Source organism: Dendrobates tinctorius, unplaced genomic scaffold (assembly GCF_039654945.1).
Source record: "Dendrobates tinctorius isolate UK_male_01 unplaced genomic scaffold, ASM3965494v1 ptg000111l, whole genome shotgun sequence".
NCBI lineage: Eukaryota > Metazoa > Chordata > Amphibia > Anura > Dendrobatidae > Dendrobates > Dendrobates tinctorius.
In genome coordinates, this window is record NW_027361779.1 from 20,356,602 (window position 1) to 20,369,859 (window position 13,258).

A 13,258-nucleotide genomic window follows, 5' to 3' on the forward strand; every position below is an offset into this window, starting at 1 on the left:
CTTCTGGGACTTCTCCTGTTCTCCAAGTATTTCCAGATCATGGAGAGTGGTTCAAAAATTTCTTCTACTATCTCCTTCAGTACTCTGGAATGTAATTCATCTGGACCTGGAAACTTAAATTCATTTAGGCGAACTAAATGTTTCCTCACTATCTTTCTGTTCATAGATATCCTGGATTCTTCTATTCCTTTAATAGGTCAGTGAGAATCAGTTGATGTTACATTTCCTTTCTGAGAGAAAACAGATGCAAAATACGATTTTAAAAGTTTGGCCTTCTCAACATCCTTTCTTACCATTTCATCATTTTCATCCTGTAAAAAACCTATTTTGGTGTGCCTGTGTAAACAGGAAATCAAATGACTGTTGATCGCGGCTTCAGTCATCGCTCAGTACAAAATGAGCTCCGCCTGGCACTGTCTGACAGCTGTCTATGCAGCCTATCAGTTCACCGACAGCTGTCAGGCAGTGTGGGAGCATGGTTACAGCAGCTCCGTTCACTGTATACTTAGCGATAACTGAAGCCATGCTGGCTGTGCCTCTAATTCTGAAAGGTGGAAGCTTCCAAGAGGAATAAAGCTCACTTCCCCCTTGGCAGCCGGCTTCCAATGCGTCAGCTGTTCACTTTAGAATGCTATTCATCTGCAGCTTGATCCCATATCTGCAGGTTAACCCCTTCATGTCCAATGACAGATATATCCAACATTTGATCAGCTGTCATGTGCCCCTAACAGCTGCGGGTGGAATCGCTATCCACTCGCAGCTGTTAACTTGCTAAATGTCACTTTCATACTCTGACAGCGGCATTTAACATGCATGCGCAGGAAGCATGTCATTAACCGCGCCCGTGTCACATGATTGCGGGTCGCCAATGGGTTTGCCTGACAACCCAGTGTCTGCAGAAGACCCCTGTGGTTGTCATAGCCAGATATCTATGAGCACCACCCAGCGGTCTGCGCTTATAGCAAGTGAGCATTTATGCTACATAGTGCTGGGCTGGATCACAAGCGATCGGAAGATCGCAGCTTCTAGACTCCTATGGAGTATCGCTCACTAGAGTGTATCTAAAAATTATATACAGCAAAAACTCAGCTAAGTTCTTTAAGAGCTCTTGTGTGAAGCGTATGTGGGCCCAAAGGTTTGTTCACATTGATTTTATTTAGCTTCTCTTGGGCCATATCTCAACATTTAGCCAACTGAGTATATTAGATGACATATTAAGAGCAGTGGGATCGAGTACATCAGCCACACTCTGTTCTTTGCTAAACACAGAGCTGAAGAACCTGTTTAGTAATTCTCTTGATCCTTAGTGACCAGCCTCCCATTTTTTAGGGGACCCACCTATGCAATTCTTGTTTTTATTTATTTAAAGAATTTCTTGGGATTTGTCATGCTTTCTTGGGCTACCTGCCATTCATATCTACCTATTTGATTTCTCTTTTACAGAATCTATTCAACTCTTTCTAGCTTTATATTCTAAAAGCCCTTCTTGTGTAATTAATGGCCCAAGAGTAAGGGTACCGTTACACTTAGCGATGCACCAGCGATCACAACAACGATATGGATCGCTGGTGCATCGCTAAGTGGTCGCTAGTGAGCTGCCAAACAGGCAAATCTCACCAGCGACATAGCAGCGGTCGGGGGTCGCTACTTACCTGTCAGACACGGCGATCCTGACGTCCTCCCGTCCGTGTTCACGCGTCGCTCGTCTGTGCCACAGGAAGCGCCGAACGAGAAATGGTCCAGGACGTTCTCGCGCGATCAGCGATAATCAGCGGGGGAGCCGGTCGGAGGTAAGTATCACATGTAGCGATATCGCTAGCAATATCGCTGCTGTGTCACAAAATCAGTGATGTTACAGCGATATTGCTAGCGATATCGCTATGTGTAACGGGCCCTTAAGTGTAAGCCATGAGGGGTTGCATATAGGAATAAATCTTGTCGTCTGAATGACCAATATGCATTAAAACTAATTTATGAACCATGTGTACCATTTTTATGAATTAGAAGCCAAGACAGTCTGTGCAAACAACAAAACAAAAAAAGTGACTTAGAAAAACCACAGATGATGACTTAGTTACTGAGTGTTTCTATTCTCCAGAACTCAGTATGTTTTTTAATATATGTTTAAGCAAAATAAAATGATATTGTAATCAATGAGTACCCATATTTTTGTGAACAGTGACATTTCTGACAAGCCTAGCCTTTTTAGAATTGACCAGATCCAACACGACGTTGCTTCTTATCGGGTCTTCTGCAAACTGACTCATAACATTATTCTGTAACAAACTAAGGAATTTTCTCTCCTCTGCATTTGAAGAGGAGCCATGACCAAAGTCAAGATCTGGGCAGTTAAAATTTCACATAAATCACTACCGTACCAGCCTGGCAGGCCACTGCATCTAATTGCGCAGCTGACCCACCAACTTCTTGGTGATGTTGGAGGTACCGTATATTGATTGCACCAAAAATTACCTTTTCAAAGTTTCCCTCTCTATGTAATTCCACCCAGAAGGTTTCAATTTCCTCACAATCTGCCTGTGATATTGCATCTGACGCGCTGCTGTTGTTTTTTCATTTCAAACCTCCTTTAGCATTGTTGTTATTGATATAAAGGGTTATTACTTTTTAAAACTGTAAACAAATTGTTCCTTTATGCACCTGTGGCCAGCAGAGATGCTGAGGTGTCTATTTTTTTTTTTTGATGCAGAGTATTCTCTGAAGAAAGGGAAAAGGACGGACGGTTACCACTTTTTATTGATGGCCTATCCTTAGGATTTCCATTCGTATTTGATCAATGTGGGGTGCAACACCCAGCACCCCTGCCGATCAGCTGTTACCGGTGGTGGATGGAAGTTCTCAGAAGCTGACAGAACACATCGCTGTCACCAAAATTCTAATTACCTTGGTGGATACTGCATATTCACCCCCTTATTTATTTAAATTGGAGGTGGATCTACAGTATCTGGCCATGACCACTATAGAAATGACGTAGCTACTGTGTTCCGGCAACATCTAAGAACTTCCAGCTAGCACCAGTAACAGATGGTCAGCAAGTGTTGCACCCCTATTGATCAATGAAAAAAGGTAGTGTAGAATCACTTTAAGTGCTGACAAAGTTGAACTTCCTTTCACCAAAGTAGTTTTATTTTGTTGTAAAGGATTATAAAAGACCATACTTTCAGCATAGTTTTGGGTAAAGCGACAGGCATGCTTTACAAAAGTTGTCCACCCATGTTTTTTTTTTAATTATTTTAAATGATCAAGAGCACGTCTTACAGATTTACTGCAACTTATTTTCCTGATTTGCCCTTACTTCCCCCCACTTTCTATACTTCCTTTTCCGGCCAGCCAATCGCCATAGCAGCCAGTGATTGGCTGCAGTGATTACAAATATGTCTAGCCTGTAACAGATTGTACAGAGCTGGTCTTTGAGCATTCTGTGATTTTTTATTTTTTTTTATTGTTATTTATTCAGGAGTGTACAGCCAATAAAAAAAGAGAACCTGTCATCAGGAACATCCATGTTATACTAAAGGTATGAGCAGAATGATGCTGTCATAAATTTCGGTATCCTCGGTGCTTCGTGCATCGGTGGCACTGTGAGTTAGATCTTCGGCTCAGAGGGCCCAGTTATGGCCCTTCCACTGCCCTTGCTGCATTCATCATTATCACGCATTAATGTAAATTTTGGGCTAGCACTGTTTTAGCTGTGGGTGGCTCTTCATGCGATCTTCATGAAGATGGCAAAGGTTTTGCTTGCGCAGAATGAGATCTCTGTTCAGACCTTAGGCAGGCAGAGGGCCCGGGGAATCACAGAAATGGAGGAGAAGACTCAGTGTACAGTCCGCCCCTGTGCACAGAAATCTAATTAGCACATTACATCTAATAGTGATTAAAGAAGAACCACAAAGCAGATTTCTTCACCAAAGGTATCAATTTAATCTATGCTACAGCGCTGTTACTGACGTGTTTACTTTACATTACTAAATCGTGGCGACAGGTTTTCTTTAAGTCTGAATAATGCTTACCTTTTTTTTTTTTAATAATTATTGTTGCACACTCAGCTGTTCTTTGCTAATGCCAAAGGGCTGCTTTTCGTAGTCTAAATGCCCTCCTATGCATAAGACTAAAGTCAGCTATACCTGGCTATATGAGCCAAATTGGCAAACTTACTCTTGACATATGATGTTGGGGGACAGAAGGATCAGGCTTTCTGGATATGTAATAGCTGGTTCTTTTGTTTTGTGGGAGATAAACTGCTGCCAGGGCCCTCTAAAGAACTCAGGAATCCTCTGCTGAGCTTATTGCTCATGTGTATGGGAAAGTCGGGAGAGATGGCTTTCGATGAATTATCTGTTGGTTGATGGCTATCTAATTTTATGCGGCATTTTACAGCCATCTTCTGTATTTTCAGGGGCTCAGACTTTTGACTCTCCCTCCTGCACTTTTGAAAATTCTACGAAGGTACGCACGTAACATGGACAGCAATACAGGGTTTATTGTTGCCTCCAACCCAACTTGTTCTGGTCGATAATATATAACTGGCTAATTAGATTATTGACTTTGTTTTATCTTGGTGGTTATATTTTGTATTTTATTTTGTAACCATTACAGATGGGATCTTTATTATTAGATACCTGCTAGGTTTGTCCCTCCTTAGTTTTGATAAAACAAATTCTACCTTTCCTAATACCAGCAACAATATTTTGTTTCTAATCAAGCCATTAGCAATTTATTTTGCTGATTGAGGTTAACCTCCCATTTTGGCTCCTTAGAGTTATCATCTAAGGGATTCCTTTAAAGTAAGCTCCTGTCTGTTTGTTATTCAAAAAATAACATTATTAGGAGCTGTTCTTCAAGTTGGCGTTCATGTATGGATGCATTTATGGCACATTCTATTACAACAAATATTTTGCTGTTGCCTTCAATAGTATATTTCTTTCTTATTATGGAGACCAGCCACTTTACTGTACTTGACAAATCCCATTCTCACTAATCTGTGGAAGAATTAGCATTTCAATAAAAATAACAAGATAAGGCTTAATGCGTAAAATGGGTCCTATAAAAGCAGGGAAACAGCCAGTGTAAATCTTTTCTTCCTTTTTGTGTCCTCTCAGTAACACTTTTTCCTCCATTTCTTTTTGCTCAAATATAGAAAGAAAGCTGTCTTTGTGGCAAGCTAGTTTTAACATATTGAAGAATTTCTGAAATTAAGGCCTTTCTTAATGTAATCTCTTCAAGGAGGAAGGAGGGGTGACTTGCTAGGCTTTCATCCTGTTAAAGAATGACTGAAGGATTTATAAAGTAACTTTCAGCTGATTTCATTGATGAGGTCAGAAGAGATCACATCCTGAATTTATTGCAGATTAGGTTTGATTAATCCGCAGGCCGGCATTGCACCAGCTGTGTGCTTTGCTGCTTTTTTATTTTATTTTATTTTTTGAAAGGGGGATTAGGGTTGATTTAGTTTGGTTTCTTTCTTGAAGTTTGTTACTCATAAAGGACATTCCTTTTACAAGTCTGGGTTGGATTGTTGCAGACTCATACAAGTGAGAGAATGTGATGAATAGACTCGGCTGGTTAAGCTTATTGAGACATCAAGACTTTTTTTTCCTACCAGACATTGGAGTAGCACTTTTTGGTGTACCACAGTATTTGATGATTTCAGGGAAATTGTTCAGTGTTCATTTTTAACAAAATTATGCCATTTGTTTAGACTCATTAACTATTTGTAGCTAAATAGTTATAAACAACATGGCCACTTTCTAAAATACTAAACTTGTGTCACATTTAAAGGGTCCTATTAGGTCCATCTTTGACTAGCACAATTATACCTACAACATGGCTGTTTTCTGCTATTACCAGCGGTATTTCAGATATATAAAGAAGGTATTATCACTCGGTAAATACAAAGTAAAAATGATATGGCTGTTAAAATAACATGAAAAAAGGCTAAACTGTGTTGAGTCAGTAAGGCCAAAAATAATTTGGTCAATAAATGGTGAAAGAAAAGTCTATAAGGGAACAGTAACCAATGATTGACAAACAGTACTCAATTAATATAACATTTCTTGCAAGACCAATACTTTCTCTTTAGACTTAAATATTCAAGAACTCATAAGGCTTAGGCTAGTTTCACACTTGCTTTTTTTTGCAGCGCGTTTTTCCCGCAAAAAAACGCATTGAAAAAACGCATACAAAAGCATACAACTGCTGCGTTTTTTTTCAAGCATTTTTATGAGCATGCATGAAAAAAACGCAGCGTTTTTAAGCGTTTGTATGCGTTTTTAGTGCGTTTTTACCGCGTTTGCGTTTTTTTACAACATTTTTAGGTGGCCCCTCACACTACCCAAACCATGACTTTACTAACCCTGACCCTAACCCTAACCCTGACCCTAACCCTAACCCTGACCATAACCCTTAACCAAACCATACTTAACCCTAATCCTGACCCTAACCCTTAACAAAACCATACTTAACCCTAACCCTGACCCTAACCCTGACCCTAACCCTAACCCTGACCCTAACCCTTAACCAAACCATACTTAACCCTAATCCTGACCCTAACCCTGACCCTAATCCTTAACCAAACCATACTTAACCCTGACCCTAACCATAACCCTAACCCTGACCCTAACCCTAACCCTGACCATAACCCTTAACAAAACCATACTTAACCCTAATCCTGACCCTAACCCTGACCCTAACCCTTAACCAAACCATACTTAACCCTAACCCTGACCCAAAACCCAACCCTGACCCTGACCCTAACCCTAACCCTAAACCCCCTTAACTAACCCTAACTCTAACCCAAACCCCTAAATTCCATGGTTAAAAAAAAAAAACGCATATGCAAAAAAACGCATACATGAGCATGCCAGTGCGCACATATGCGCATCCATAGGCTATAATGGCCATTTTTAGCGCAAAACGTGCGCATATGTGCGCATGCGCTTTTTTGCAGGGCCAAAAAATGCAACATGCTGCGTCTGGAAAATCCAATCGCACACCCCAAAAAAACGCAGCGCATGAAAATCGCATACATGCGCTTACAAGCGCGCAGGTATGCGCACCCATGTTAAATATAGGGGAAAAAACGCATGCGCACATGTGCGTTTTTTTCCAGCGCTAAAAAACGCAAATGTGAAACCAGCCTTATAACCTATATACAATGGTAAGGCTGGGTTCAGACCACATGTGGACCCATGTTCATGACTTTGTCGGGGCTTCACATTTGGGCCTAACGTGAATCGAGTATTTAGGGATTCAAACATGTCCCCGATGAACTCATTGAAAATGCAAACATAGTCCAAAATATAAAAATGCGGTATCTGTTAGACCTTACAGTGGCATGTAGAAGTTTGGGCACCCCTGGTCAAAATTACTGTTATTGTGAACAGTTAAACAGCTTGACTATGAAATGATCTTTGAAAGGCCTAAAGTTAAAGATGACACATTTCCTTTGTATTTTAGGAAAAAAGCAAAAAAAGGAAAATGGGCCAATGCAAAAGCTTGGACACCCTGCATGATTAGTACCTGATAGTACCCCCTTTAAAAGTATCACAACTTGTAAGCACATTTTTTTAGTCAAACAAGTCTTTCAATTCTTGTTTGAGTGATATTCTATCAGGATCCTGTCAGCGCCGGCGGGCTGCCACGGCTGAACAGGGTAACTCACCCAGACTACGGGAGGATCCAGGGTCCGATACTGCAGGGAACGTTCAGACAACAGGACCTGCAACACAAATTAGTTTAGCAGTACAAGGACCTACGATCATGTGACCACAGGGGGCGTGGCATAGCGTCCTGCTTCAGGATAGGGTTCTATTACAGGAATCCTGGAGCAAAGGCTAGGGAAACTCGGGTCAGACAAGCGGGGGTCATACACAGGGAGGACGGCACGGTACCAGAGGGACAAGCAGAGAATAGTCAAAACTTAAGCAATGAAGCAATGAATCATACACAGAGATAGCAACGCAGTACAAGGGAGGCAGTCAGAGAGTAGTCAGGTCCAAGGCAAAAGAGTCATACACGGGAATAGCAGAGCAGTACAAAAGGAACAGGCAGAACTCGTAACAGGGACAGAACCGGATCAAAACCAAGCAAGCACAAAGTATCACAGTCACAAAGCACACCAGGGTTACACACTCGACCAAGGGTCTGAGTATAAGCGACAAGGAGTGAGCCCACAATGAGGCTATAAAAAGCCTCCAAGAATCTCAGAGGGAGGCTGTCCAGATTAACCTCTAAACTACCTGATCCCACAAACTCAGCAGATCATTACAGTACCCCCCTCTCAACGGGGGGCCTCCGGACCCCCAGGCATCTCAGGATACCGGCCATGGAATGCACGAATCAGACGGTCCGCATGTACTGATCTGGCTGGTACCCATGACCGATCCTCTGGACCATACCCCCTCCAATGCACCAAATACTGCAAAGACCCCCGAACCCGCCTGGAATCCACAATATGTTGTACCTCAAACTCCATATGTCCCTCAGCCAAGACTGGAGGAGGTGCAGTTTCAGTATCCTCCTTCACTGCCCCCAAGGGTTTAAGTAACGACCTATGAAAAACATTGTGGAGTTTTAAGGAGGGAGGGAGGCGGTAGGTTACCAGGTTCACTACCTCGATGACCTCATAGGGGCCAGTAAATTTAGGCCCCAGTTTGGCGGAGGGCAATCGAAGATTAATATTTCATGTGGACAGCCACACCTTATCCCCACAAAAGCAGTGCCTGAGCAGAATCCCTTTTCCTATCCGCAAAATATTTATATCTCTCCTGAGCCTTGGCAATATTCAAACGAACTTTTGTCCAAAGATCCTTGAAACAATTGACCCCGTCCTCTGCCCCCGGACAACCAGAATCCGAGAAAATTCGCCAAAATGAGGGTTGATCCCATAATTAATAAAAAATGGTGACCTACCGGTAGATTGGTTTACCCGGTTGTTGAAGGCGAATTCTGCTAATGGTAAGGCATCAGACCAGTCGCTCTGCAGGGAAGAAGTCAAGCACCGAAGAATTTGTTCAAGCGACTGGTTGGTGCGTTCAGTTTGTCCGTTGGTTTCTGGGTGATACGCTGAGGAAAAAGACAGAGATATCCCCAATTTTTTGCAGAAGTCCCGCCAGAATTTAGGTACAAACTGAGTCCCCCTGTCTGACACAATATTAGTGGGAACCCCGTGTAAGCGTACCACCTGGGATAGAAAATGTTTAGAGAGCGTCTCTGCTGATGGTAAACATGTCATGGGTACGAAATGTGCCGACTTAGAAAACCTGTCCACCACTACCCAAATTACAGTCTAACCACAGGAAGGTGGAAGATTGGTGATGAAGTCCATGGACAAGTGTGTCCATGGCCTTCCTGGGACTGGCAAAGGCACCAAGTCCCCGGCCGGCCGGCAACTAGAGCTCTTAGAATGGGCACAAATCCCACATGCTGCGACATATTTCTTTATATCTAAAGCCATTAAAGGCCACCAAAAGACCCTTGCCACTGCTTCTCTTGTGGCGGTTATACCAGGATGTGCACCCAACTTTGAATTATGGAACTCGTCCAGGAGTTTGTTGCGCAAATGCTGCGGGACAAACAACTTGTCTACGGGTTTGGAGCTTGGAGGCACAGATTGAGCCCCCACAATCTCTTGCTCCAATTCCGACAAGACCTCGGCAACCACGAGACTGGGTTGAAGAATGTGGGACGGCGGATCAGGGGCGGATAACGGCTCAAAACTACATGATAAGGCATCGGCCTTTACATTCTTAGACCCTGGCCGAAAGGTAATCGAAAACTGAAATCTGGAAAAAAAAGTGACCAGCGGGCCTGCCTGGGAGTCAGTCTTTTAGCCGATTTGATGTACTCTAAATTTTTATGGTCAGTGATAACCGTAATAGGGTGAGCTGCCCCCTCCAAAAAATGCCCCCATTCTTCGAACGCCAATTTAATAGCCAAGAACTCCCTATTGCCTACGTCATAATTTTTCTCCGCGAGAGAAAATTTCTTAGAAAAATAGGCACAAGGCCTGAGATTGGTTAGGGAAGCCGGTCCCTGTGGCAACACTGCCCCCACCTACACCCCAGAAGCATCAACCTCGACCACAAATGGCATCGAAGGGTCGGGTTGAACCAGGATAGGAGCAGATGTGAAACAGTTCTTTAACATTACAAATGACTGTTTAGCTAACGGGGACCAGTTCCTGACATCTGCCCCTTTACAAGTGAGATCCGTGAGGGGTTTAGTCATCTGTGAGAACCCTTTAATAAACTTGAGATAATAATTCGCAAATCCCAAGAAGCGCTGGAGTCCCTTAAGGTCCCGAGGCTGGGCCCACTCCACAATAGCTTGCACCTTCTTGGGATCCATGCGAAACCCCTGAGGTGAGATTATGAGACCTAAAAATGACAATTCTTGAACAAAGAATGAACATTTCTCGAGTTTGGCGAACAATTGATTTTCTCGGGGCCTCTGGAGTACAGTTTTAACATGTAACAAATGTGACTGTTCATTGGTAGAATGTATCAGGATATCATCCAGTTATACAATTACAAAGTGGCCGATGAGGTCCAAGAACACAACATTGATAAAATTTTGGAAAATCGCTGGTGCATTGGTGAGACCAAGCGGCATTACCAAGTTCTCAAATAGCCCCTCAGAAGTAAGAAAGGCAGTTTTCCAGTCATCCCCTTCCCATATCCTTATCAGACTATAGGCCCCTCTGAGATCCAGTTTAGAGAACCATCTGGATCCCGAGAGCTGATTATAGAGGTCGGGAATCTAAGGCAGGGGATATGTGTTCCTGACCGTGATTTTATTTAATTCCCGAAAGTTTAGGCAGGGGCGTAGGCCGCCATCTTTTTTCTTAACAAAGAAAAATCCAGCTGCTACTGGGGAAACTGAAGGTCTTATGTGCTCCTTACGGAGACTCTCAGCAATATATTGTTTCATAACTAGACGCTCCAGACCTGACAAATTAAACAAACAATCTTTTGGCAATTTGGCTCCTGAAAAAAGATTGATGGCACAATCAAATGGCCTATGGGGTGGTAACGCCTCTGCCTCACTTTCTGAAAAAAGTCCTCAAAGTCCTTTAGGTACTCCGGGATACCCTCCGGACTGACAGAGGACACAGTGACAGGTTTTAACATTTTCACACAAGAAACAGATTTAAGGTCACAGTCAACACACTTGGACCCCCACCTGACAATTTCCCCCAATTCCCAGCCAATCACTGTATTGTGGCGTCGAAGCCACGGCATGCCCAAAACCAAACCTGCGGCCAATTTGTCCATCACAAAACATTTGATTTCTTTCATGTGGGAAGAACCAATTTTCAACACAAATTTTTCAGACATAGAAAGAATCCCCGTTTGGGTGAGAGGAGACGAGTCGATGGCCACAACTTTAAGTGGGGTATGAAGCCTGACTGTCCCTATCTGGTGTTGGGAAGCGATATCAGAGCTGACCAGGTTGAGCGATGAACCACTGTCCACCAGTCCTGTAGAGAAAAAGCGATAATTGTCTACCAACAGTTCAACCTTAAGAAAAACCTTAGCACGTGAGGAAGAAAGTACCTGAAGGTCTGGGCAGCCTCCTCGATTGCTACCCAGACCTACTCATTTCCCGTCGCCTTGGAGGATGACGGACACAAGGGACACTCCTTTTTCCAGTGACCGGACTCTCCACAGTAAAAACAGCTGTTTCTCCCGACGACGTTTTCTCTCTTTTTCTCTGATGGAGGTGGCACCAACTTCTATAGTCTCAGGAGTGGCAGGTGCGATACCAGTCTCTTTACTGCCAAAGAATAGAGATATCTCGGACTGCATGATGCCCCTAGCCCGAAGCCTGCGGTCCATACGCACTGCTTGCGTAACAGCCTCCTCCAACGTGTGAGTAACAGTATAGAAGGTTATGAATAACATAATATTATAGGTAGATAGTTGACCCAGCTAAGGGGAAGGAATTTTTTTTCCCTATGGAGAAAATTGGCTTCTACTCTGTGGGTTTTTTGCCTTCCCCAGGATCAACAATGCAGGACAGCTGCACTAAAAGTAGGCTGAACTAGATGGACATAAGATCTTCCTTCAGCCTTTAAAACTATGTCAAAACTATGTGTCTAGTGGAGGGTGAAGGGCTAGTGCATCCTGGAGGCGTTCGGACAGGCCTCTGCGGAACAGACCCCGAAGGGCCGCATCATCCCACGAGATCTCCGCTGCCCAGCGGCTGAACTCCGCACAAAACTTCTCAGCCGAGCGTTTACCCTGACGCACACTCATGACCATATCTTCAGCCACACATACCCTGTCAGGTTCATCATATATATGGCCTAGGGCATCAAAGAAGGCATCCACTGTCATTCTCTCGGGGGCAATGGGAGACAGAGAGAAAGCCAATGCTTGGGGGGGCACCCTGCAGAAGAGAAATAACCCCCACCCTCTGAAATTCGTCCCCAGAGTAACTGGGCCTTAAAGAAAATAAAAGCTTACATCCTTCCCTGAAGGACCTAAATTCCTTTTTATCCCCTGAAAAGGAGTCGGGCAATTTGACCAGAGATTCAGGGGATACCACAGATATGTCCCTATTCCCGGGAGCAGGAGACCCTGCTGCCACAGCCCCTTGCACGGTGCCCACCAACTGCTGCTGTGTATGGCCCATCATGCGCTCTTCGATATTGAGCCTTTAGAACATCTGGGTTAGACTCTTGACCTGATCGGCCAAAGCCTGCAGGGGAGCCATAGTGCTAATTTACACAGAGAATAAACACAACTTTCCCAAACCCTAAAAAATGTGCGGTCGCTTATAATGTCAGGATCCTGTCAGCGCCGGCGGGCTGCCGCGGCTGAACAGGGTAACTCACCCAGACTATGGGAGGACCCGGGGTCCGATACTGCAGGAAAAGTTCAGACAACAGGACCTGCGACACTGAAAGTAGTTTAGCAGTACAAGGACCTACGATCATGTGACCACAGGGAGCGTGGCTTAGCGTCCTGCTGCAGGATAGGGTTCTATTACAGGAATACTGGAGCAAAGGCTAGGGAAACTCGGGTCAGACAAGCGGGGGTCATACACAGGGAGGACGGCGCGGTACCAGAGGGACAAGCAGAGAATAGTCAAAACGTAAGCAATGAATCATACACAGAGATAGCAACGCAGTACAAGGGAGGCAGTCAGAGAGTAGTCAGGTCCAAGGCAAAAGAGTCATACACGGGAATAGCAGAGCAGTACAAAAGGAACAGGCAGAACTCCGAACAGGGACAGA

At 43.9% G+C, this 13,258-nt stretch overlaps 2 protein-coding genes across 5 annotated transcripts in view; one reads left to right on the top strand and one right to left on the bottom strand.

The window, feature by feature from the left end:
- The window catches only part of EPHA7 (EPH receptor A7), a 283,691-nt gene that overhangs the window by 132,913 nt on the left and 137,520 nt on the right, over positions 1-13,258 (top strand). The gene's annotated exons all lie outside the window — the stretch shown is intronic.
- Positions 1-13,258, bottom strand: part of LOC141100955 (uncharacterized) — a 75,957-nt gene that overhangs the window by 29,686 nt on the left and 33,013 nt on the right. Inside the window, exons 5-8 of the mRNA XM_073589715.1 lie at positions 12,631-12,720; positions 11,064-11,497; positions 8,929-8,995; positions 4,974-5,179 (exon numbers count right to left, since the gene is read on the bottom strand). Coding sequence (XP_073445816.1) covers positions 4,974-5,179; positions 8,929-8,995; positions 11,064-11,497; positions 12,631-12,720 — 797 coding nt within the window. The remainder of the gene's footprint in view (positions 1-4,973; positions 5,180-8,928; positions 8,996-11,063; positions 11,498-12,630; positions 12,721-13,258) is intronic.